This window comes from Chiloscyllium plagiosum, chromosome 38, assembly GCF_004010195.1.
Source record: "Chiloscyllium plagiosum isolate BGI_BamShark_2017 chromosome 38, ASM401019v2, whole genome shotgun sequence".
In the NCBI taxonomy this organism is placed as follows: domain Eukaryota; kingdom Metazoa; phylum Chordata; class Chondrichthyes; order Orectolobiformes; family Hemiscylliidae; genus Chiloscyllium; species Chiloscyllium plagiosum.
In genome coordinates this window covers 22,319,112-22,345,122 of record NC_057747.1, presented here as the reverse complement: position 1 = coordinate 22,345,122, position 26,011 = coordinate 22,319,112, and the positions used below count along the sequence as shown (strand labels likewise).

Genomic DNA, 26,011 nt, shown 5'->3' with positions numbered 1-26,011 from the left:
TTAAATGTTGCAATTGTACCAGCCTCCACCACATCCTCTGGCAGCTCATTTCATACACGTACCACCTTCTGTGTGAAAAAGTTGCCCCTTAGGTCTCTTTTATATCCTTCCCCTCTCACCCTAAACCTATGCACTCTAGTTCTGGACTTCCTGGCCCCAGGGAAAAGACTTTGTCTATTTATCCTATCCATGCCCCTCATAATTTTGTAGACTTCTTTCAGGTCATCCCTCAGCCTCCGATGCTCCAGGGAAAACAGCCCCAGCCTGTTCAGCCCCTCCCTATTGCTCAGATCCTCCAACCCTGGCAACATCCTTGTAAATCTTTTCTGAACCCTTTCAAGTTTCACAACATCTTTCCGATAGGAAGGAGACCAGAATTGCACACAATATTCCAACAGTGGCCTAATCAATGTCCTGTACAGCCGCAATATGACCTCCCAACTCCTGTACTCAATACTCTGACCAATAAAGGAAAGCATACCAAACACCTTCTTCACTATCCTATCTACCTGCGACTCCACTTTCATGGACAGAACCTGGCCTCGGTTTAAATGAAACCAGAAAGATTCACTAACAGTCTGCATTTATATATCACTACTAACATTCAGAGAAAAACATTTTTCAGCAGTTGGTAAGCATGATCAAATACCAGTTCAAACCTGACTCCAAGCCACACAAAGGCAATGTTAGGACAGGTGACCAAGCATTTGGTAAAAGATGTAGGTTGTTAGACTTTTAGACTTATCGAAACGGACAGATGGGAGGTAGAGAAGCTCAGAGATTTTGGGATGCAATCCCAGAGCTTAGCAGCTGAAGAGATGATTGCCCATAATGTCGCGAAGAATATAATGGATGTGTGAGAGGGTAGAATTGGACAGCAATGTGATCGAGGATTGCAGGGTTGATGAAGATTAGAGAGAGATGGAGGGACAAATAAACATTGACATGGACCCAGCGAGGGTTACTTCCTCCAGCTAACATTGGCTAGGTTTTCACTTCAAGTGCAACCAGCCTACACCTTCAATGTAAGGCTGTTATAACAATGTACGATTTCTATAAGCCTCCTCCAGCCCCATTCTTCCCTGAGATATGGGTACTCCTCCCATCCTGGCCTCCTGTGCATTCCTGCTACACAAGTTTGCATCTGTTTCTTATGGGGTGGCATGATGGCTCAGTGGTTAGCACTGCTGCCTCATAAAGCAAGGGATCCAGGTTCGATCCCAGCCTTGGGCGACTGTTGGTTTGGAGTTTGCACATTTTCTCCATATCTGTGGGGGTTTCTTCCAGATACTCTGGTTTCCCCCCAAGGTCCAAAGGTGTGTGGGTCAGGTGAATTGGCCATGCTGAATTGCCTGTAGTGTTGGTGCATTAGTCAGAGGGAAATGGGTCTGGGTGGGTTACTCTTCGGAGGATCAGTGTGGACTTGTTTGGCTGAAGGGCCACACTGTAGGGAATCTAATCTCATCTCATAGGGCGGCATGGTGGTTCAGTGGTTAGCACTGCTGCCTCACAACACCAGGGTGCCAGGTTCGATTCCAGCCTTGGGTGACTGTGTGGAGTTTGTACATTCTCCCTGTGAGTTTTCTTTGAGTGCTCTGGTTTCCTCCCACAGTCCAAAGATGTGCAGGGCAGGTGAATTGGCCATGCTAAATTGTCCATAGTGTTAGGTGGTTTAGTCAGAGGGGAAAATGGGTCTGGGTGGGTTGCTCTTCGGAGGGTCGGTGTGGACTGGTTCGGCCACACTGTAGGGAATCTAATCTAATCTAAAACAGTCCAATTCCAATGACTGCGCCCACCTCCTCAGACTCAACCTCTGGGACTTCCTCCCTAGATCTTTTGGGTTCTGTCTGTCTCCTGCTTACAAGAGAACGGTAATACAAAACAATCACAATGGAATTGGGTAGGATAGGACAGTAAAAGCAACCTTGGCATAAATTGATCCCCATAAGGTCACATCTTTGCATATGACTCCTGCATTTTACAAGGAAATTCTCTCTCTTGGCTTAAGACTTTGGAGGAGGAAAGCTAAATATAAATTGAAAGTCTTTTTGGCCAGGGAGAGGGGGTGTGTAGGACATTAGCCATTACACTCTTCCTCACTGGAAGGGATCTACCCAAATGTTTCCTGAAATTCAAACAATATTCAGCCAAGACACTATTCCTCTATTGGTCCTTGTATCCAAATGCCGAGACAGAATTAAGCTTAAGAGCAGCATCGTGACTCCAGCCCAAAAGTGGGCGGCATGGTGGCTCAGTGGTTAGTACTGCTGCCTCACAGCGCCAGGACCAAAGTTCGATTCCAACCTCAGGTGACTGTTTGTGTGGAGTTTGCACATTGGCTGTATGGGTTTGCTCTGGTTTCCTCCCACAATCCAAAGATGTGCAGGTTTGGTGAATTGGTCAGGGGTAAATGTAGAGTAATGAGGTATGTCTGGGTGGTTACCCTTTGGAGAGTCAGTGTGTGGGCCTGTTTCCACACTGTAGGGATTCTGCTATTATCCTACTAAAGCAAGATAATGCAGATGCTGGAAATCTGAAGAACAATTGTGTGGGATTTGAAGTTTTAAGTCTACTTCTGTCTCCAAAATTGCTGCTGGACCGGCTGAGTTCCTCCAACACTTTCTGTTTTTCCATCAGTGCACACCAATTCAGTCACATGGAGACTGCACATGGTTAACACATTGTGGAGGAGGAGAAGCTATGACACATACAGACACAAAGTCACAGGCAGCAGCCGCTCCTCAGACTAGAATGATTAAACGGGGAGAGGATCTTATCTCCATGTTCGGCTGGCCGAGGGGATCACGTCTGTGTGTGGGAGAAACGCTAAAAAAAAATAACTGCGTTGCTTTTTGAGAAAAGGCAGGTCAGAAAAGAAGAAATTCAGGCTGGATCTGCATGGAAATTAGGCACTGCCGAGAGAGATAACTGGCTTCTGAGCTGGGAACGCTAGATTGTTAATCCAAACTGGTTGCTGGGTATACAGGAATTTTGTTTTTTCATTTGCAAGCCAGGAATTACTAATAAACAATCGTCCTCATCTACACAAAGCCATGGCATCACCTCAATGGCAAATCAATCAAAAGGGATGTGCTCACCTTAGCAAGAGCAAACTCATCCAAAACTCTGCTGCCCATATCCTGACTCACCCATCATCTTGTCTCTGCTCTGGCAATGCCCCATTAAGACCCTGGCATTCTTAAGTCCAGTCTGTACCCTCAAACCTACCTAATCACATGACCTCTTCCAGCCCCATAATCCTTCATGGGGGTTGTTAGCTCAGTTGGACAGTGATGCAAACTGACACCACCAGCGTGAGTTCAATTCTCAGACTAGCTTAGGTCACCATGAAAGATCCCACTTTCTCACCTTTATCCTTGCCTGAGGTATGGTGATCCACAGGTTAAAACACCACCAGCCATCTCTCTCTCTCTCTCTCTCTAACGAGAGGGTCCTCTGGGACTATGACGACTTTACGTTTACAATCATTCAAGACCTCTGGTGTATTTCTGGCCGTCTTCACATTTCCAGTCTCCATTATTAGCCGCATAATCTCTCTGCTCTAAAATGTCCTTTTTCAACCTCTTGCCTCTCTCTCCTCCTTTAATATACTCCTTATAACTAATCTCTTTTAAGGAACTTTTAGTTGCCGGATCTAATGTCTCTTTACATTTCTCAGTGCCCAGTTTGGCTGGTAAATGCTCCTGTGACATATTTGGGAATTTTTGAACTGCAAGGAGACAGAGACAGAGGCAGAGACAGAGAGAAAGAGAGAGAGAGAGACAGACAGACAGAGAGACAGCGAGTCAGGGAGAGATAGAGACAGAGAGGGAGAGAGACAGACAGGGAGAGAGTCAGGGTGAGGGAGAGTGAAGGAGAGAGAGAGAGAGAGAAAGAGAGGCAGAGAGATAGAGAGAGAGACATACCGAGTGAGAGACAGAAGGAGAGAGAGAGAGACAGACAGACAGGGAGAGAGACAGAAAGAGAGAGAGAGAGAGACAGGGAGAGAGACAGAAGGAGAGGGGTTTTGCAGGAATTTCCAAAGCTGCAATGACTGAAGGCATGGCTGCTGATGGTGGAATGGTTAAAAGCAAAGTTACACTCGTGACCAGAAGTGGAGGAGCATAGAGTTCTTGGAAGTTTGTCGGGCTGGAGGAAATCACAGAGCAACCACAGCAAAACTACACAGCCTGAAATTACACAGCAATACAATTCATGCATAAGCAACTCCTGACACTGGCTTAAATGGATGGGATCAATTTACAGAGTCCCATCACATCAGTGCCTGCAAGCACCTACACAACACCTGTCATTAACTCTTCATCCTCACTTAGGGCTAAGTGCTGTTAGTTCTCCAAGAGCGGAGGCATGTTAGGCTCTTTGAAGTGAAGAAAACACTGGACACCTGCTTCTAAACAGCACTTAGTCAGATACTGCCAGGGTTTCGTTTTAAAACATAAGAAGTAAAACAGTAGAAGGTCACAGTGTGCAACGGCCCTTTTTGAAGTTCTCTCGCTTGGGGCAAGGGATTGCTGTTTCCCTCATGTGCAATCAGCAGATCTCAAATTCCTCTAGCTCTCTGCAGGATTTGGTGAGCTGATAGGACTTATATAGATAGAGGACAAGGTAGAGTTAGCTATAAATATTTTCTAACCAAACTGTTTGGAGAGGTTATAATGCACCTCTGGAGCAGGATGGACTTGAACCTGAGCCTCCTGGTCCAGAAAAAGGGACACTACTACTGCACAACAAGACCCCCCTCCCTGGTATACAGAACAGGGAGAGGTTTGGAAGCCACACAGAAATGCAGCTGGCGATCAGGTAGCTTTGAGTACACAGCACAGAAAGAGAATAAGACCATTCAGTCCACTCAGTTCATGTTGGCTTTTATGCTCCACATAAGCCTCCATTCCACCCTCTCTCTTACATTAGCACCAGCTCCCTTTTATCCATTCTCTTCAATGAATCAACAGTGTACACCATCCACCTTGACCACCGCTTGTGGGAGCGAGCATCACAGTCTCCCAAATTTTCTGCTGAATTTCTGAGTGGTTATAAGAGCAGCTCACAAAGACATAAAAATCATCTTGAGGTACAGATTATTCTTCTGTGGGCAACCACGAAGGACAATTTATGCAGAAGGAGATCCAGCAGTAAGTTGAATTGCTGGCAACTTTATAAAATGGGGAGTTTCCCTGACCTGCACACACCTGCCGCAGGTAGGAAGCCCTCTGTCTCTCACCTGCACTGTTGAATCACTCTCCCAAAACTTAGGGGCAGGGACTATTGTGGTACAGTGGTAGAGACCCTATCTCTGAGCCAGAAGACCCAGGTTCAAGTTCCACCTGCTCTAGTGGTGTATCTCTGAGCAGGTTAATCATTGAAAATATAAAACCTGAGTTCGACAAGCCATTCTGAAAGGCTGCACACATCTTTTGTACAATACAAACCCCTAGCTTTCCCCCAGATCCGTCCATCTTACAGATCATAAACACAGGTGGAAATTCAGCGCCAGACTGCCTGAGAACTGGACAGGAACACACTCCCACCAGGTAAATATTCATGCATTTTGCCTCATGAGCAGGGGGAGCACTGCACAATCCCCCTTTTTTAAAATCAGACCACCAGGATAGCAGATGCTCTTCACTGCAAACCTGTTGAGACACACTTGTCCTCACCTCACAGAAGAGGGTTGGGAATTCTCTCTGTCTCCTCACCATCCCATCTCAACACCCAGTCTTACAGATGTTGTACGTTGTTAAAAGTGCCCAGTTGACACACCCCATCTCAACACCCTGTATTACTGATGTTGCACATTGTTAAAGGTGTCGAGTAAAAATTGAAAAAACAGCAGATGCTGTACATCAGAAACAAAAACACATATTGCTAGAAAAGCTCAGGCTGGTCTGGCAGCATCTGTGCAGATAAATCAGAGCTAACGTTTCGGACACTGGACCCAAAACGTTGGAATATAGAACATAGAACTATACAGCGCAGAACAGGCCCTTCGGCCCGCGATGTTGCACCGACCTGTGAACTAATCTAAACCCAATCCCCCTCCCTATTCCATCATCATCCATGTGATTATCCAAGGATTATTTAAATCTCCCTAATATGGTTGAGTTAACAACACTGGCCCTTACCACTCTCTGAGTAAAGAACTTGCCTCTGACATCTGTTTTAAATCTAACACCCCTCAATTTGTAGTTATGCCCCCTCATACAAGCCGATGTCATCATCCTAGGAAAAAGACTTTCACTGTCTACCCTATCTAACCCTCTAATCATCTTGTATGTCTCTATCAAATCCCCTCTTAGTCTTCTTCTTTCCAATGAGCACAGACACAAGTCTCTCAGCCTTTCCTCGTAAAACCTCTGACTTAACTCTGATTTCTCTCTGCAGATGCTGCCAAACCTGCTGAGCTTTTCCAGCAATATCTGCTATTGATGAAAGTGCCCTGTTGGAAATGACTGCACCCCAACCCCTGCCATCTCAACACCCAGTCTTACAGATACTCCACACAGTTCAAAGTGCCTGGGCGAGACCCCTCCTCCACCCCTCAACCCCAGCAAAGAACAGACACGAGAGATGGCCACCTACCTGCATTGTCGTGGCCCCACCTGGGCCTTTAGCTGCCATACCGGAGTCACATGGGTCTGCTTGCCATTCATGAGGGGAGAGTCAGCCACTGTGTACTTGCGAACTGTCTGTCAAATAAAGGGGCGGGGGGGGGGTCACCAGGTCCAAAGAGAAAGATGTAGGAGGAGTGGGCATAATTCACATAAACAAACAGCAACCCCTCCCCCGCACCCCCTTGACTTGGCTGAAAATGGGGAAACAGCTGCCTCAATGTGCTATATAATTCCTCAGCTCCCTCCTGCCCTCCCTTCACAGCTCAGTCTCTCAGCTCCCCCAAAAACAGGGGGGAAGGCAATGTCCTCGATAAGGGGCGGGGGGGACCTGTTTTTTTTTCCACCCTCCCCCTGTCTCTCACTCTCTCCCTCTCGGCTCCAATGGACCTCAGAGGGGCAAAAGTTTCACCCTAGATTTGCTGTCCTCTCCCGCGTTGCAACATTAAAGTGCCAAGGGCGAATCACAATTACCTGCGAGCGGCGGGGTTGGCACACACACACATACACACAGAAAGGGGAAAACAAAATAACGAAATAAATAAGCTGGAGATATTCCACCGAACCTGCTACTTTGCAGACACGCACAACGCTGGAAGCCACTCAGTTTAAACTGAAATCTGCAGCAGGGGCAAGAGAAACCCATTCCACAGCATCAGGCTCACCTGAAACGCTAAGAAGTCGCTCAGCTTCTTTTCCATGGAAGCAATCTCCGGGAGAGAGAGAGAGAGAGAGAGAGTGGGGGGGGGGGGGGGGACAGTCCATGTACAAACACCTCCCTGGTGGCTGTTAACCATCGAGAACTGGCTCACATTTTAAATTAACAAAAATCACGCTGCGGTTCGACACACACACACACAGATGCATCACTCAACTCCTCAGGAAATAAGGACATTGCTCGTGTGCTTCTGTATTTTTTAAAACAAGAGCAAACATTAAAGGAGCCGATCGCACTGCTCTCAGCAGCAGCTTGGCAATGCGCTGTCGGCTGGGAAGGGTTAATTCGCTGCCAGCTCTGCCCACATGCGGAGTTTGCCTCTCTCTCTCTCTCTCTCCATCCTCACACATTCGCAACTGTACCCACATCAGCTCTCCAGCTTCTCCCTCCCTCTCCCTCTCGGGGTAATAAGGTTGAGATTTGCCATCCCGCCCAGCTCCACTGTTGCTTCGAGGCCAGTGGAGATATCTGCTGAGGTCTCAGAGTTACTGCATCCCCCGCGGACAGACCAAACAAATCACCACAGAATACTGTTCAATTAGGTTTGCTTTCTGGGAATGCTCCCTCTCCCTTTACTCTGGGACCTCTGACCTGTCCTCTGCTTTGACTGGGGCTCTCTCACTTTGCAAACTTAGGGGATCCCAAGACTAGGGAGTACTGTATCTCTAAGCTGGATCCAAGGCTCCCAACCCCTCCCCAGAGACCACAAGAGAAAATGCCTCAGGACATTGTGGATTAGGAAACAGCAGCAGGCCATTCGGTCCACTTTGTCATTCAGCATGACCATGACTGATCCTTCTACCTGAACACCATGCCCTCACTTCTGCAAGAGCAGGCCTGCACAGAAAGATTTCGTATCTCCACCATCTGTCTCAGGAAGACCATGATCGGCTTGAGTTGACGTGGAAACCCTGATTACATTAGGGAAGGATCCTCCCCTCCCTCCTCCTCAATGGAAATAGGAAGAGCCATCACATCCTTTAATCATCTCAAAGCACCTTGGTTGGATCGTTTGATTTCCAGTTGGCTAGGGATGCAAGAGTTCAAAGGATGGGTGTGTCATAATGGCAGCTACACAGCTGGGAGTTACGGGTGGGGTGAATGTGTGCTTTAGATAGTCCAGGAATGAGGAACTCCCCTCTAGACTGGTGGGCATGGAATGATCAACAACTTCAAAGGAAAACTAGTCAGGCCATTAAGAGAAACAAACTTGTACGGCTACACAGATAGAGCAGAGGTATCTCTTTCTGGCACGGTGGCTCAGTGGTTAGCACTGTTGCCTCACAGCGCCAGGGACCTGGGTTCAATTCCAGCCTTAGGTGACTGTCTGTGTGGAGTTTGCACATTCCCCTCCAGCTGCTCTGGTTTCCTCCCACAGTCCAAAGATGTATTAGGTGCATTGGCCATGCTAAATAACCCATTGTGCCCAGGGATGTGTGGATTAGCCATGAGAAATGCAGGGTTACAGGGATAGGGTAGGAAGTTGAGTTTGGGTAGGATGCTCTTTGGAGAGTCAGTATAGACTTGTTGGTCCTGAATGGCCTGTTTCCACACTGCAGCGATTCAATTCTGTTCTCTACAGAGAGCCACATGGGTTAGATGGCCTTTTTTGGGTGATATTGACTCTATCAACACTGCCAGGACCTAAATTTAATAACTTATTCTTTGGGCCATACCTAATCGGCAATATTCCATATTGGAATGTTAGCCTAGATTTTAAGTTGTTAAAACAAAATGAGATCCTCTCCTAAGGAACAGTCCAGAGCAATGCTACTTGAGATCTTCCACAGCTACATCAACGTCAATCTATTGTCGGAAGACAAGAATAAACCAGAAAGCTGTCCAGCCTCCACCATTTAATTCAACTGAAGCTGCTGTCCACCTTGACTCCATTTACCTGCCTTGGCTCCATGTTCATTAATACTCCTGCCAAACCATATCCTATCATTTTAAAATTTGAAATTTCAAGCGCTCCCTCTGTGTGCAGCTCTTTGTGTTGGGGAGGGGGGGTTCAAAAGGGTCCCAAATTTCCATGCCCTTTGCGTGAACAGGTGGTTCTTCACATCACCCCTGAATGGTTCAGTTTCATTCTCTCAATGTCTGCACAACCAATGTCTCAAATCACTTTAATTAGATCACACCGTAATCTTCTAAATGAATCTCATCAATGCAACCCATCCCAGACGTTTAGTTCAGTTTTGAAAAGACAAATAGCCTTTCTCAGCTTGTGCCACCAAAGAGCTAACCACACAGACAACCTGTCTCATTCAGGGCTAGCAGTGGGTTGTAAGTATTATTTGTTGTGATAGGTCCTAACTATTGCACATCAAGACAAGCTATGAAACCAGACAACAGGGGTCATTGCTATCAAAAAGGCTTTCCAGCAGATACCGAGCTGCCGGCAATGCTAAGGCCGGTTTATCACTGTGGGTGATAAGTGAGTACATGATTTCTGACTACAACACCAAGTGATCCTCATTCAAGTTGCTTAACGGCAAACACAAAGGCTCTCAGTTTCTTCCTTGTGGGTGCCTTCGATAAACAACAGCCTTGTGTGGATAGACGGACTTGTACAAAGGAGAGCATCTCTCAAGTAAGTCACGGGAAAACCCCATGACACAATCTTTCCTGTACATAAATTGACAGCCACATTTCCGACATTATGAGCAGTCACCACTCTTCAAAAAATGTCCTTTGTGGGCTGTCTGACACTTGGAGGTGTCGTGATGAGAGGTGTATGAAGTAAAGCATAAAGATGTCGCATATATAGACTGGCAGTTGGGCTGAATGGACTGCTGTGTCAGTGTGACGTTTCCCGCATTACAACAGAGACTTCAAAACGATTTCATTGGCTTTGGGACGAGTTAAGGCGATGTAAAGGATTACAAAAATGCATCAATTTCTCTTTCTTTGTAGTTAGCACTCTCCAAGAGTGTTTCCTCTGCAATGTATTTTGAGACACTTTCAAATGGGTGATGAGATATTATATAAATGCAAATTTTTTTTAACACTATCTTCAAATATACAGTGGCTGCTCAGTTACAGATATCTTTATTCAATGCACAAACCTTCTGCAAGCCTCATCTTATTGCAAGCGGACAGGGCTTCATCACTTGTACAGGTCCCTGCAACCGCTCATACTGCTTGTGTAATGCACATTTCCTAGAAAGACCTTAGAGTAAAAACAATTCTCTGCTGGCAACAGGAAATTAAGTCAATGTGCGTCACCAAACAATATAATTATTCACATTTTTGAAGATGCCAAAGTGTCAGAACACAGGCTGTGCGCGCAGTAATGCACAGGGTTGAAACACTAAGAGAAGCATCAAATATGCCCAAAAATCATTTATTAAAGTTGTTCATACAAATAACTAAAAAGACAGAAGCGAATCATTGAGGAACACGTGGATGATGAACTGCACATTAGTGGTCAGGATGTGGCAAAGATCTTAATGATCGACATCGTGTTGCAGTGTGACCTATCCCATAGTGTGAACTTCGGCTCAAATGTTATCACTGTCACCTCTGAGACACAGAGTTGTGTTCAAACCAGAGACTTAAGCACATCACAGAAGCTAACAATTCAGTGTAATACGGACAGAGGGACAGAACCCGGCCATTTGACCTAACTGGTTGATGCCAGTATCTCTACTTCGCAAGAGCTTCCTCACCCTTCATCTCACCCTTTCAGCACAGCCTCTATTCCTCTCTCCCTCATATACTTACTTATTGATATGTTCACCCATGGGAAGTGGGTCTCACTGACTGGATTAGTGTTCATTGCCGATCCCCATTCGCTCTTGAGAAGGTGGTGATATGCTGCCTTCATGAATCATGCAGTCCATTGACTTGGTAGATAGCCCGACAATGCTGTTTTAGGGAAGGAACTCCAGGATTGCGGCCAGCAATGGTGAAGGAACGCTGATATATTTCCAAGTCAGGACGGTAAGTGGACTGTCAGGGAACTGCAGGTGGTGGAGCTCCCATGGAACTGCTGTCTTCTGGATGGCTGTGGTTGCATGTTTGGAAGGTGCTGTCTAAGATGCCTTGGTGAACTGCACCAGTGCAACCTGTAGATGGTACACACTGGTGCTGTGCATGGGGAGTGGAGAGAAAGAATGATGAAAGTGGTGGATGTGGTGTCAATCAGCTCACTGATTGTCGTGGATGGTGTCAAGCTTCTTGAGTGTTGCTGGAGCTGCACCCATCCAAGCAAGTGGGGAGTATACCATCACAGTCCTCACTGTAGGCATGTGGACAGCCTTTGTGGCATCAAGAGGTGAGATGCCCCTCTCAGCGTTCCTCCCCTCTGATATGCTATTGCTTGCTTTCACGTAAAATTGTATATTGACACCACTAACTCAAGCTCTTCTCAATTCTTGACAGTCACTAATAAAAACAATCATTTTTTGATAACCTGTGGTTTCAGGCCAATCCACAAGTGAGCATAGGTAGCATGTTTGGAATCAGGTGATTAGCTGACAAGCATTATCCCTCAGTACAACCCACCAAAAGCTAACCAATTACCTCATTACTATGAGAGGATTAGCTACCACTTCTACCAATCAAACAACTGTCACTAGGCGGAAGTGGGGACTGCAGACGCTGGAGATCAGAGTCAAGATTAGAGTGGTGCTAGAAAAGCTCAGCAGGTCAGGCAGCATCTGAAGAGCAGGAAAAATCAATGTTTCAGGTGAAAGCCCTTCATCAGGAATCCTGATGAAGGGCTTTTGCCCAAAACATTGATTTTTCCTGCTCCTCAGATGCTGCCTGACCTGCTGTGCTTTTCCAGCACCACTCTAATCTTGAAACAACTGTCTCTAGTTGACTTCATTTCACAATTGATGGCAGTGTCAAGATTGTGTTAGTCTCCGGTTGGTGGTCAATGGTGGTATCTTACTGAGAAAATCGGGAAGGGTCGGTTCTCGCTGACAGGCCAGCGTTGGCCACGGAGTGTCAAGGATACATATCGGCCAACTCCTCGGGTGAAGACCCAGGAACGAACGTCTCATTGACTGAAAGCGGGGGGACAAGCACTGGAGTCCCAGGATTAAGGAGTGACCCAGGTGACAGGTAAGAGGGAGTTGAGGGTCATGAGAAGAAGCAAAGACAGAGGGCCCCTCCATCTCCAGGCATTGCGTGCCTTTGACTGAGGGACACACTCCCCCCTACCCAGGAGGAGAGAAAACTGGCCGTATAGTTTGAGCTGTCAACTACACTGCATGGTGACACGCTCTCTGTGTTAATCCCAGCGATGGTGGCATGAGGCTCATAAATGGTCATTAATTGGTCACTTCTGTGCCTGTATTGATAGCGAGGTGAGAGGTTTTAAATTGAGTTTTCCAACATTAATCATAATTCTGGCAGAGCTGAGAAGCTGGTGGGGTTTGGGTCCGCCAGCACCCTGCCAATTTATGCACTCTTTCTGCCTCCGATTTTGGCCATCAGAGAGGGCAGAAGATTCCAGCTGATAAAACTCCTGGATCGAAGCAGCACATCTGTGATCTTTCAAAAACAGGTCACAGGTTGGGCCAATGTAATTGCACATTCTTTGAGGGAAAGATAGGGAATGAATATAGTAAGATGGTAAATGGGGAGATGGCTTTGCAAAATGTGCTGGACAAGCTGCCAGGTAAGAGACTTGTAACAAAAACTGTAGCTCATGATCATGGGAGAGTGTTGCAAATGGTTAGTGAGATGGCTAGGGAGCAGAAAGCATACAGTCAGCTTAATGGATGCTTTTGCACTGGCCGTAAGTGGGAGCATTCTGCACAGGGATCACTCTCAGGTTGGTCAGAGCTTACTGTGATGGCAAAATTAGGGTTAGGAAAACTATGAGGGTGATTGTAGGAGGTTTCAAGAGAAAATAGTAAATTCCAGTGGACACTGCTGAGACATAGTATTTGGAATTGATGCAATTGCATAGAAACAAGAAGAGAAAAGGGAAAAAAACTCACAGTCGTATCATCTCTCTTTAAGGGTCCCTCGGAATTGAGGTGGAGCAGCTCCTATTCCAGTTTGATGGGTTCAGAGATGACTGCTAAGTCCCATGTTCAATCCGCAGAGTCTGCCATGTGGGGTGGCTGGTGTTGAAAGTGGAGGGTTTCCTAGAGGTTGGTGCGCACACTCTATTGCCTCAGCTTCACCCCCTCAGCTCCTGGTGGAGTTTCACAACATGGGCGGTGCCTTCCTGAATAAACTTTCACAGGGTCTCCCATGAGTTGCCAGGGTTGTTTCACAGACATCTCGAACGTAATGCTGCCAACCCTCCAGAGAGTGTACTGCAACCAAACTTAATTATATCGCAATGTGCCTTTACGTAGCGCCTGGCACAACTCAAGGCACCCCACAGCTTAAGTCTCACCGCTGGAAAAATGGTGAACAGTTGGAAGAAACTTATTCACAAGGATTTCGATTACACTATTCAGAGCTCAAGGCAAACAGTTAAGAAATTTTGAAGTGCAGTCAATATTGTAATATAGGACTGATCTACAGCCAATCTGCACACAGCAAGCTCCTACAAAACAGCCATGAAGCAAATGACCTGCTGGATGCTTTATTGAAGTTGGTTGAGAGTAAATGTTTGGCCTGAACATTGGCAAGCACTCCTCTTCTTTTCTTCCTTGCTCCAGAGTTTTATCTGAGATGGTGCCTTGGTATGTTGTCTCATCCAGTAACCCATTGGCAGCGTTAGTCAGGATTCTACGTTCACCTCTCCAGTGAGGGTGAATAGATGATTTCAGTTAAATTGGCACATGATATTGTTGTAATTATCTGCCTGATGCTGAATTTCCTACTTGTTGGGACACTCTCATTAATGAAAGAAGGGAGACCTGTGTGCTATTATTGGCCATGCATCATTCGCATACCTCATTGGGAATAGCAACTTTGGCATATGTGCCTGTTTATACATTTTACAATTGGTGAGAGGTTTATTGATAGTCCTTAACTGTGTTCTTGTTTTGCTCCTATCAGGAGCCATAGGTCAGAGACTGGGGCCATCAATCAGACAACAATACCTTCCTCCCAATGGACTGTGATGAAGTTGGGGGGAGATCCTGAGGGGATTGCTCATGTCTTAACAGCAGGCAAGTTTCATTCATTCATCCATATTGGTTGTGGATGGGAGAAGGGCTCTGGGACCAGTTGATATCTTGAAAGCAGATGGATAACAGATAACACGTTTAAGTGACAAACCAGCTCTTGCTTTCTAGCAGTTATTGCTCTTTGCTTTAATTTCTTTGTTCATAGACCACTCTCTGCTTAGATCGATTGTTTTAACAACTCATCCATAATAAATGAACTGCCAATGAAAATAAATGGACGAGCCTTGCCCCAAACTCGCACCGTCACTAACTCCATTCCCATTATAATTCTCCAACTCACTTTAATGTGCTGGAGTATCTTAGAAATCAGTGCCAAATATGGTGCAGGATCAAAGAAAGGTACAGTTCAGAATCTTAGAAAGATACAGCACAGAGTCAGAGACAGATACAGCGCTGAATCGTGGACAGGTACAACACAGAACTATAAATAAAGCATACAGTGATACAGCATGATGGGATAGTATTTAGTTCTTCATGTCTGTGCTGCATTCATTGAAGGAGCGATGATAGTAGTCCCATTCCATCTCCCCAATTCTCCACAGCTCAGTAACCTGTTTCCCTTCAAGCTCATTTGAAAGTTACCATTGAATCTACTTCCGCCATCCTTTCAGCCCCCCTGCATTCCAGGTTGCAACAATTTACTGCGGAGTATTTGTTCCTCGTTTCACTTCTCATTATTGGGTCAATTAACCTGAGCTAATCGTTCCCTGAAATTCCCATTTGAATTCCTCAAATTAGATTTCCAAATGCTTACACAACACCAAATGACTCTAATCATATTCTTGGTGATCGTGCTTGATGTGAATTATTCCTTGTTGACCTCTCTATAGCCTTTGACAGGATTGCTCATCATCACTATTCCTCAGCATGAACTAAGTACACTTGCCTTTGGCTACATTCTCCTCCCCAGGGACCCTATCAGACTAAACTAGGCTGTTTGTAACTCTGGTTTCTTGTTAATATTGAGTCTCTGAACATCACAATGATTACCCACCTCAAACTCTACAACATTTGCCACTACCTGACTTATAAACTTTCTTAATACCCCACTGGATCATCAGCCTTTTTTTTCGCTCAAAATAGAGACTTGTTTCTGAAGCTTGTTGTTTTGCTCTCATCAGGACAGATGCAAGAATGCCAAATTTCACACAATCACAACAATTTATATTTCTGGGTGCTGACTGATTGACCGGAGGACTCTCATTGCTTGGGACCCTCCCATAGTGTAAGCAATAGGCTGCATAAATTTTGAATTAATTCAAAATTTGCGAGACCTGAACATTGAGTCATAGAGTCATAGAGATGTTCAGCATGGAAACAGACCCTTCGGTCCACCCCGTCCACGCTGACCAGATATCCCAACCCAATCTAGTCCCACCTGCCAGCACCCGGCCCATATCCCTCCAAACCCTTCCTATTCATATACCCATCCAAATGTCTTTTAAGTGTTGCAATTGTACCAGCCTTCACCATGTTTCTTTTGTGAATAGCGAATAGGTTCCTGCATGCAGATACCTACTGTGATTGTTTGAAATTTGGCATTCTTGTCCTCATGAATACAAGATAAAAAGCTTTAGTAACATGTCTCTCTTTTCAGTAATACTCATGTTACTAAATACTGCTGAGAGGATTTATGAGTTTTTAATTGCTAACTCACAGCGGTGGGCATCTCTGACAAGATTCCTGATATTCTTTGAGAAGCTAATGTTGAGCGAACATCATCAATATAAGTTTGCTAGGCCACTTCAGAGGGCAGTTAAGAAGCAACCATTGCTGTGCGTCTGGAGTCACATGTAAGATCAGACTAGATAAGGATGGCAGATTTTCTTCTGTAAGGAAGTATTAGTGAACCACATGCATTTTGACAACAATCTGATAATAATCCCAAAGTAAAGACACCAAGCCACAGAGTAATATTGACTGAAAAGCAATACTGCCACCAGATGAACCAAACTATCAGTATTTGATACAAAAGAGGTAACAAATTTACATAGGATATAACAGCACAGAGTAGGTCATTCCACTTAACAGAGCTATGCTGGTGCTCCTACCTTCCGTGATTCCACCCTTTCAGTAAACTTTCTATTCCTCTGCCTCATGTCAGCATCTACTTCTCCATTAATTGCAGTTATGTCAGAGACTTCAAATATGTTGGCCCTGCTCTATTCTGTTAGTGTTCTGAAGGTCTTATGTACAGGGCTGTACTCATACTGCACACCAGCTAACTATATACGATTGTAATCCAGTTTCTTTGTTAGTTGATCTTGGTTTGGCATCTTATTACACATTATCAGCTGCAATTTTCCATACTGCTGAAAAGAGGACTGAAATCCTTTGATAAGCGAGGATCAGAAATGAATTGCTACTCTCCGTTTATCCAATAATAAATGGGCAGAGCAAGTTCACAGAATCACAGAATTGTTATAGCGCAGAAGAAGCCATTGAGCCCATTGTGCCTCATTCTTGACACCATCCTGGACAAAGCAGCCCTCTAGATCAGCACACCTTCCACCACAAGATACACTGCAGCAATACTCCAAGACTCCTTAGTCAGCACCTTCCAAACCCATTGCTTCCACTACCTGGAAGGGCAAGCGAAATGTTTGGGAGCACCACCACCTCCAAGATAGACACCATCCTTAGAGCTACAGCACTGTTTTTTCAGTACCGCTGGGTCATAATCCTGGAATCCCTTTTCTACAGCACTATGGGCATATCTACATCCCAAGGACTGCATTGGTTCACAAATGCAGCTCACCAGCACTTTCTCAAGGGCGATAAAGGTTCACCTTCTGAGTGATGCTGAGGCCCCACAAATGATTTTTAAACAAGCTTGGTCAGTAAACTGAGGAGTGCTTCTTCTCTATTGAATGTCTCTTCAAAAAAGTGCCTCAGGTCAACTTCTCACCTGGAATACAGCACTACTGGCAGTGCAGCACTCCCTCAATACTGGAATGTCAGCCTGGATTATGTGCTCTGGTCAGCAGCTCACAAAGGCAGAAAACATGTCTGTAGGAGATGATCACCCTTCAATAAATTTACCTCAAAGACCAGACCACTGGTTGTGCAATTTCTAACCCCATCTCACTAATCAGCTTTAGTTTATCTACATAGTGGCTGCTGAGGTGGGGAGGGAAGACATGAACTGCACAGAAACAGAAACATGGAAGATAGGAGCAGGAGTAGGCCATTCAACCCCTCTAGCTGCTCTCTCATTCAATATGATTTATTGATCTCAATCCCCTCACCCTACCCTCCCACCATATCCCTTAATACCTTTAACCACATGGGCTATATCTACCTCCTTCTCGAAAGCACAGTTTATCTGCACTAACCCGGGAGGTAGATTATGAAACACAGAATTATTTTCAGCAAGTTTAGTGGCTGAGGTTGAGTGGAGAAGCAAGCTAGACATTTCCAACCTTAACCTCATATCAGTCTCGTAATAACATTTCACTGCAACATGTACAGAAGCAAGGAGTCATTAATTAATTCACAGCAATATTTAAATAAACCAAGAAATGTTGCAGTTTGTTGCCTAAATCCCTATGTACCCATCTGAGGAGAAAGGTGTGATGTTCAGAAAACACCTCTATTTAAAGTCTGTACTTTTAAACACTCCAGAATCATCATTTTGCAGGGACTGTGACTGAACTGCAGCCGTTACCTTCTCTGAATCGATCATAAATGGTTGCGATCCAAAAGCAGTGCATTATACTAACACCAATATCTGTGTTACCTTTAAGGTAACTATGTAGCGTCTTCAGCAGTTTGATTGATAAAATGTTAATCAACATTATGCAACACTGTTAAAGTACACACATCACAGAGAATAGTGATTAAAAATCACTACCTACCTTCAGTGCAAATTCAAACGTGCAAGGAACATCTTAAAATGCCAACTTAAATGTTGCTGATTCAATCCAGTTACTGATCCATTAATCCACACCAAGTGGATTACAAGTCAGAAGAAATTGTTCAACTTTATTTTTTGTACTCTGACCATAATATGATCAACTACAAGATAGAGGAGCTAAGATGAGACAAATAGTCTTCACACATTTGATTTAACTTAACTTGATTTATTATTGTCACAAGTACCGAGGTACAGTGAAAATTTTTGTTTTGTGTGCAGTACAGGCGTACAAAGACCATACGGTGATTGAACAGAGCGAGGAATACAGAGTTGGCTGCAAAGAAGGTGCACAATAAGCAAGATCAACATTAGATTTGAAATTCGAGAGGTCCATTCAGCAGTCTAATAACAGCAGGGAAGAAACTCTTCTTGAACCTGTTTGCATGCGTGTTTCAGCTTCTGTATCTTCTGCCTGACAGAAGAGGTTGGAAGAGATTATAACCGGCGTGGGAGGGGACTTTGATGATGTTGGCTGCCTTTCTGCGGCAGTGAGAAGTGTTGATGGAGTCACTGGATGGCAGGTTGGCTGACATGGTGTGATGGTCTGGGCTACCCATCTTTGATTGTCAACATCACTTCAGACAGTAACCTTCCAATTACCCATCATTAGCACGATAACTCAGTAGCACTATGAATAAGTCAAAATGGTTTGGTTGCCAATTGGTTCTGAAAAGGCTTGATATAATGATCCAGAGTCAATCCCAGCTCATTATAGTAATGGTTGAATGTTGATCACTCTGATAGATTCAAATTACCTAATTACTAATCAAAATATTGAAGACACTTCCATTACTGATTGACATGATTTAGTTGCAGGAAGTGTTATAATCTGGTGTCTCCCTGCGTGACAAACTGTTGCAGGAGAAATGCTAAGTGGTGTCTGTATTACTGAACAAGCTAAAGTGATATAGAAAATTCAGTACAATGCAGCTTAAACAAAGACATTTCTGACCATTGCTTGCACTGGCTGCTTGAAACAGTTATCCAATTAATTCCACACCCCATTTCTTTTGCCATAGCCTGGCAAAACCATGTGTCCAATTGCCTTTCAAAAGTTATATTTGAATCTAAATCCCACTTGAGACAGTGCCTTCCAGATCATCATAATTCACTGTGAATTATTTTTAAACCTCGTGCTACCTTTGATTCTTTTGCCAATCATCAGAAATCTGCCAGATCTGGTTATTCTAGTACTTTTTTATTTCAGATTTCCAGCATCTGCTGTATTTTGCCTTCACCTTAAATCTGTGTCTCTCTGGCTTGTCGCTGCTCCAGTTTAGTCTATCAAAACAGTTTATGGTTCATGATTTATTAAATTTCCCTTGATCAAATCCCCCTTTGAGCTTCTCTGCTGAAAGTGGACCTCCAGTTTCTTCAGTGTCCACACAGAACTGAAGACTTTCACCCCAGCAGTAGCTGTCTTCACACAGACTTAATTACTGAACCCGATACCCTCAGAAAATGCAGTTCTTAGTATTGGCTGCTTCAACTTCGAGTGATTGTTTTAATTTTTAGTTGCTATGAAGGGATCCTCATTTTTCAATTGCACTCGGGGAGACCTGGCTGAAAGGGGCAATCTTTTGATCTGTTTTGAAGGGGAGACAGTGTCTTAATGACAGCATGACCCAGGTCTGGTGGAGTTTAAATTCAATTAATGTGTAAATGAAATCTAGCCTCAGTAATGACACTGACCATGAAACTGCCATCAATTGGCACATAAATCCATCAGGGTCTACCCTTTTAAAAACAATTTTCACGGTATTTGGGCTTTGCTAGCGAAGCCAACATTTTAGCCCTGTCCCTAACTTCCCAAGAACTGAGATGGTATGCTAGGGCCATTTCAGAGGGAAGTTCAGAGTCAACCATATTGCTGTGGGTCTGAAGTCACATGTAGGCCAGACCAGGTAAGGTTGAAAGATTCCCTTCCCTGAAGGTCGGTTGTGAAGCAAATGGGTTTTCAAAACAACTGGCAATGCTTACAGGGTCACCAAGAGGCTAGCTTATGATTTCTGAATTTTATTGAATTTAAATTGCCATATATGGTGCGGTGGGATTTGAACCTGTGGACTCTGGTGTATTAGCACAGTGACAATATGTCTACACCAATGCAGTCCTCTCCCACCTCAGCCGATAGGTGACTCCAGATCCACAGTCTTGTGATTGGCTCTTAACTGTTGTCTGAAAGGGTCAAGCAAGTTTATTAGGGATGTGTAACAAATGTCAGTGACTCCCACGTCCAATCATAGAATCCATACAATGTGGAAGAAGGCCATTCGGCCCATCAAATCCAAACAGGCCCTCCAGAAGACCATCCCATGCAGACCCTGTAGCCCTGGATTTCTCATGACTAACCCACCTAGCTTGCACATCCCTAGACACTGTGGGCAATTTCCTATAGACAATCCACCTGACCTGCACACCTTTGGACTGTGGGAGGAAACCAGAGCACCCAGAGGAAACCCACACAGACACGAGGAGAACGTGCAAACTCCACACCGACAGTCGCCTGAGGCTGGGATCAAACCTGGGTCTCTGGCGCTGTGAGGCAGTAGTGCTAATCACTGAGCTACTGTGCTGCCAATGAAAGAATAAATTAAAAATTAAACTCTGTAAAGAAGAGATGCAGTGGGAGCATATTCAGCATGTTGGCACACCAAGGGTGAAGCTTTTTATTCTTTCATGGAAAGTGAGGGTCACTAACGTGGCTAACATTTATTGCCCATTCCTAATTGCCAAGAGATTAATTAAGAATCAACCATATTGCTGTGGGTCTGGAGTCACATGTAGGCTAGGTGAGGTAAGAATGGTAGACAAGCCGGAGGCTGGAAGAACACAGCAAGCCAGGCAGCTTCAGGAAGTAGAGAAGTCAAAGTTTCAGGTCAACACCCTTTGTCAGGATGGGTCTCAACCCAAAACATCGACTTCTTCACCTCCTGATGCTGTCTGGTTTGCTGTGTTCTTCCAGCCTCCTGTTTGTCTACTTTGGATTCCAGCATCTGCAGTTTTTTTTGTTTCTAACTAAGCCTAGGTAAGCATGACAGATTTCCCTCCCTAAAGGACATTAGTGGACTGGATGATTTTTTACAACAATTGATATGGGTCATGTGGCCATCATTAGATGACTTTTTAATTCAAATTTCACCATCTGTCACTGTGGGATTCAGACTCACATCCGCAGCACGTTAGCCTAGGTTCTAGATTTCCAGTGACATTGCCACTGCATCAGCAGTTAACATGACAACATCTGGGAGAGGAACAAACAGTCGCAATCTGCTTATTACCCTTTAAAGACAGGTGCTTCTTGAAGCATAGTCAATATTAGTTCATGGATTGCACATACACACATCCAAGACATCATGCCCTTGGCTTTCAATTATTTCCTCAAGTTAGATAAAAGCAGGTGATTTTAGCAACTGGGATCAGAAAGATTAAATTACAGAGTAAGAAGGGCGAAGAAAGAAAGAGGTCATCGAATGGGGTTTGAGCTGGCGAGTTGCAGCGAGACCTCCCACGATGCCTGCCACTCATTTCACGACTGCAATGCTCTAGGATTTCATTGGGAACAAACCAAGTTTGACAGCAATCCAACGCAACCTGAAGTCGTTCTTCGGAATGTCACCAGAAAACTGAATGTGCATCAATCTGCAGTGGCAGCTCATGTGCAGACAGACCCCTGAGGCATCTCAGAATGGTTTAAGATTTCTAGTTAACTCTTACACCTGTTTGTATCTGCTGCACTCGACAAGGACTGGTTCCACCAGAAGTTATTAACCAACCTAGCTGCTTCTTTGTACGTAAGCACTGAATGGCTTGGTTCAAGTGGATGGAACTATTTGTCTTTCATTGAATTCTTGATAGGTGTTATTGAATAGCCAGCAAGGAAGGTAGATTAATACATTTTGTTCCTCTTTTCAAAACAAGCCTTTATCATACATTATTGCATCTTGGCACAGTTACACTTCTTCTCAATGCCAAAGTCTTTTACCTTTCCTGCTCATTAAATTTAAAGTTCTCTGTAGAATTTAAAGTGAACTCTATCTCAGATGTGGTTCGGCAGAACTGCTGGAGGAGCCAGCTTCCAAAACAGATGTTAAGCTATTAGACCATAAGACTTAGGAACAGAAGTAGGCTTTTTGGCCCATCGAGTCTGCTCTGCCATTCAATGAGGTCATGCCTGATCTGATGAACCTCAACTCGACTTTCCTGCCTTTTCCTCATAATCCTTGATTCTCTTCCTGATTAAAAATCTCTCTCTCTCTCAGCTTAAATAAACCTAACTACCCAACCTCCACAGCCCTCTGCAGCCAACAGTTCCACAGACTCATCATCTTCTGAGAGAAGAAATTCCTCCACCCCTCTGTTTTAAATGGGTGACTCCTTACTCTGAGATTTTGCCCTCTGATCCTGGACTCTCCCACAAGGAGAAACAACTTTCAGCATATACCCTGTCAAGCCCCCTGAGAATCTTATAGGTTTAAATAAGTTCTCCTCTCATTTGTCTAAACTCCAAGGAGTTGAAACCAAAATCTCGCCTTTCCCTTTCGAGCTTAAAAAAAGACCCACAGCCACTAATCGAAGAAAAACATTCTCCCCCGTATCATTAAAATGGATTAACTGGTCATTATCTTCCTGGTGGTATGAGATCGTACTGTGTACAATCTTTAAAAATTAAATCATGAGATGTGGGCTATTACTGGCTGCATTATCATTTATTGCCCAATGCCCAGTTAAATGTCTACCACATTTCTGTGCATTAGTAGGACATAGAGGCCAGTCTGGCTAACGATGGGTTTCTTTCCCTGAAGGACATTAGGGACATTAAGGACAATTGGATTCTTAAAACAATTGACAATGGTTACATTCTTGTTATTAGGCCAGATCTTTAACAATTCAAATTACACCATCTGCGATGGTCATTAGATTATTAGCCTGGGGCTCTGGATTGCTAGTCCTGTGACACTATCACAACACGACTAACCCCCATAATCAGAATTAATACTGTGGATGCTAGAAATCTGAAATAGAAGCAGAAAGTGCTGGATAAACTCAGCAAGTCTGGCAGCATCTATGGAGAGAAGGTAGAGTTCACATTTTGAGTGCAATGTGACTATTCTCTTGAGCGTGTTAACTCTGTTTTTCTCTCTCTGTGGATGCTGACAGACTTGTTGAGTTTCTATCTCGCTACCCACCCCCTCGTTGGCTGCTACGTTTCCTAAGCCTCAGCAGTGGCTACACCCCAGCAGAACCTCATTGTCCCTTAAGCTATAAAATGCTTTGCAAGCCTTTCACAAACTCACAGAATCTTTACCCCCTAAGAAGGAAGCGACTCAGCCCATTGTGTCTGTGCTGACTGTCTGATGGAACAATCCACCCAAAATCACTCTCCCACCTTCCCCCATGGTCTTCTACATGGTCTTCCTTCATAGCTAATAATCCAATTCTCTTATGAATTCCTTGACTGAACTTGTATCTCAGGCAACTGATTCCAGATTCTAAGGATTTTTAGGCCACTTTTGGAATATTGTGTGCAATTCTGGTCTCTCTCCTCTAGGAAGGATGTTGTGAAACTTGAAAGGATTCATAAAAGATTTTGTAAGGGTTGGTGGGTTTGAGCTACAGGGAGAGGATGAATAGATGAGGGCTGTTTTCCCTGGAGCAATGGAGGCTGTGGGGTGACCTGATACAGGTTTATAAAATCATGAGGGGCATGGCTAGAGTAAATAGACAAGGTCTTTTCCCTGGGGTGGGGAGTCCATAACTAGAGGGGAATACGTTTAGAGTGAGAGGGGAAAGATATAAAAGGGACCAAAGGGGTAACGTTTTCACGCAGAGTGTGGTGCGTGTATGGAATGAGCTCTCAGAGGAAGTGGTGGAGGTTGGTACAATTACAACACTTAAAAGGCATCTGGATGGATAAATGAATAGGAAGAGTTTAGAGGGATATGGGCCAAGTGCTTTAGGATATCTGATCGACATGGACGAGTTGGACCGAAGAGTTTGTTTCTGTGCTGTATGACTCTGTGATTCTATGACTCACTGTGTGAAAATTGTTTTCCATCATGCCGCCCTTGCATCTTTTTTCCAAACACCTTAAATCCGGGCTCTCTGGTTCTCAATACAAACAAAAGAAAGACTTTCATTCAGGTAGCACCTATCATGACCAACCTGAAGCATTTTACAGCCAGCTAAGTACTTTTTGAACAGTAGTCGGTCTTGTAACGTAGGAAATGCAGCAGGAAATTTGTACACAGTAAGCTCCCAAGAAAAGGTCACGAGGTAATGATGAGATTGCCTGTCTTTTTTTAATTGTGTTGATTGAGAAATTAATATTGACCGGGACGTCAGAGAGAAATCCCCTCATTTTCTTCATGTATTGCCACGGGATCGTTTACGTTCATCTGAGGGGACCAAACTCACAAACGTCTTACTCAGAGGTGAGAATGCCACGCACTGAGTCATGGCTGAGACCAAAGACCAAAAAATGACTGGGGTGGGAAATTAAAATGATACACTTGTGCTGTTAGCCACCTTAAGTTGCTAAGCACGTTGCCTGCTCTTAAAGCACTTTAGAAATACCAGTTACTGTGGTGGGGGCTGACACCCAGGCACTTTATTGCAGGTCTGAGAGATTTCAATCCACACTTGGCCACCTCGCTCCTTATCTGTTCGATAATGATGCTTTCATCACATCTAGGAACTTGTAGCTTGATGAATAAAAAAAATCAGTAAGGGAAGAAACAAAAAGCTGAAGAGAAATAAATCCTGACAGAGTCTTACATTTCTGTCAAGTTCAAGCCACCTCTAACACTCCTCTACCTTTGTCTCTGAGGTTTCTGGTCCACCTGATATTATGAATAGTATCAGCAGCCTCTGATCCATTCAAAGGCCTCTTCAGAAAATACTTCATGCACCAGTTCAAATACCATCACCAGCAATAATTGATTTGTGTATGTTGCTACGCTAGAGTTGAACCTCTGACAGTCATAGGCAGGTTCTAAAGGGTAAACAGTCTTGCGATAAAAAGCACGGAGAACAACTCCTCATCCTTCAGTTAGCTTCGCATGACACCTCTCCTTTACACAGCCTTCAGTGAATAGTTCAGCACCCACATTAAATGCAAAGATACATGCAAACAACTCAGGCAATTCACCCTGACCTCACTTATTCACCCATTGGTGCTCAACTAATGATTCAATGGGTTTTGATGCTTTAATTGCTCCTTTGGGAGTCCATTTCCTGTGATGATCTCCTAAGAACAGGATCAGTCCAAATTTGCCTTTATCAAGTTAACCCTGTGCTCCCTTGTGTTGCTCTAACCTAAAGAATCTTGGACGTGCCTGCTTGACATCATGTACTAGTTTATGAACCGCGATAACAATTACACGGTCCAGCTTCCTTGGAACCCAGACCCTGTAATGCTCAAATCCAATCCGCATCACAGTCGCTGGTGTATCTCAAAGAGCGCATTTAATATCACACTGACATTTCAACAAGTTCCTTTGACTACATGACCATTTCTGAAAATTGCCAACCACTCACCAAATGATTAGATCATGTCATTATTCATAGCTGCTCCACTGATGGAGTCTGAAGATAGCTAGTGGTTTCAGTTTTGCCCATTTCTTACAGTAAAGCAGTCAGG

The 26,011-nt window shown here is 44.4% G+C and overlaps 1 protein-coding gene across 3 annotated transcripts in view; it reads right to left on the bottom strand.

Annotated features, from left to right (window-relative positions):
- The window catches only part of LOC122541903 (ras-GEF domain-containing family member 1A-like), a 213,266-nt gene that overhangs the window by 69,054 nt on the left and 118,201 nt on the right, over positions 1–26,011 (bottom strand). The window contains exons 1-2 of one of the 3 annotated variants that reach the window (XM_043679088.1): positions 7,295–7,344; positions 6,601–6,707 (exon numbers count right to left, since the gene is read on the bottom strand). The exons of 1 other annotated variant lie outside the window; for it this stretch is intronic. In XM_043679088.1, the coding sequence (XP_043535023.1) occupies positions 6,601–6,639 (39 nt within the window). In that variant the 5' untranslated portion in view covers positions 6,640–6,707; positions 7,295–7,344. Of the gene's footprint in view, positions 1–6,600; positions 6,708–7,294; positions 7,345–26,011 lie in introns of those variants that run through there. One more of the 3 variants, XM_043679089.1, reaches the window with a different exon arrangement.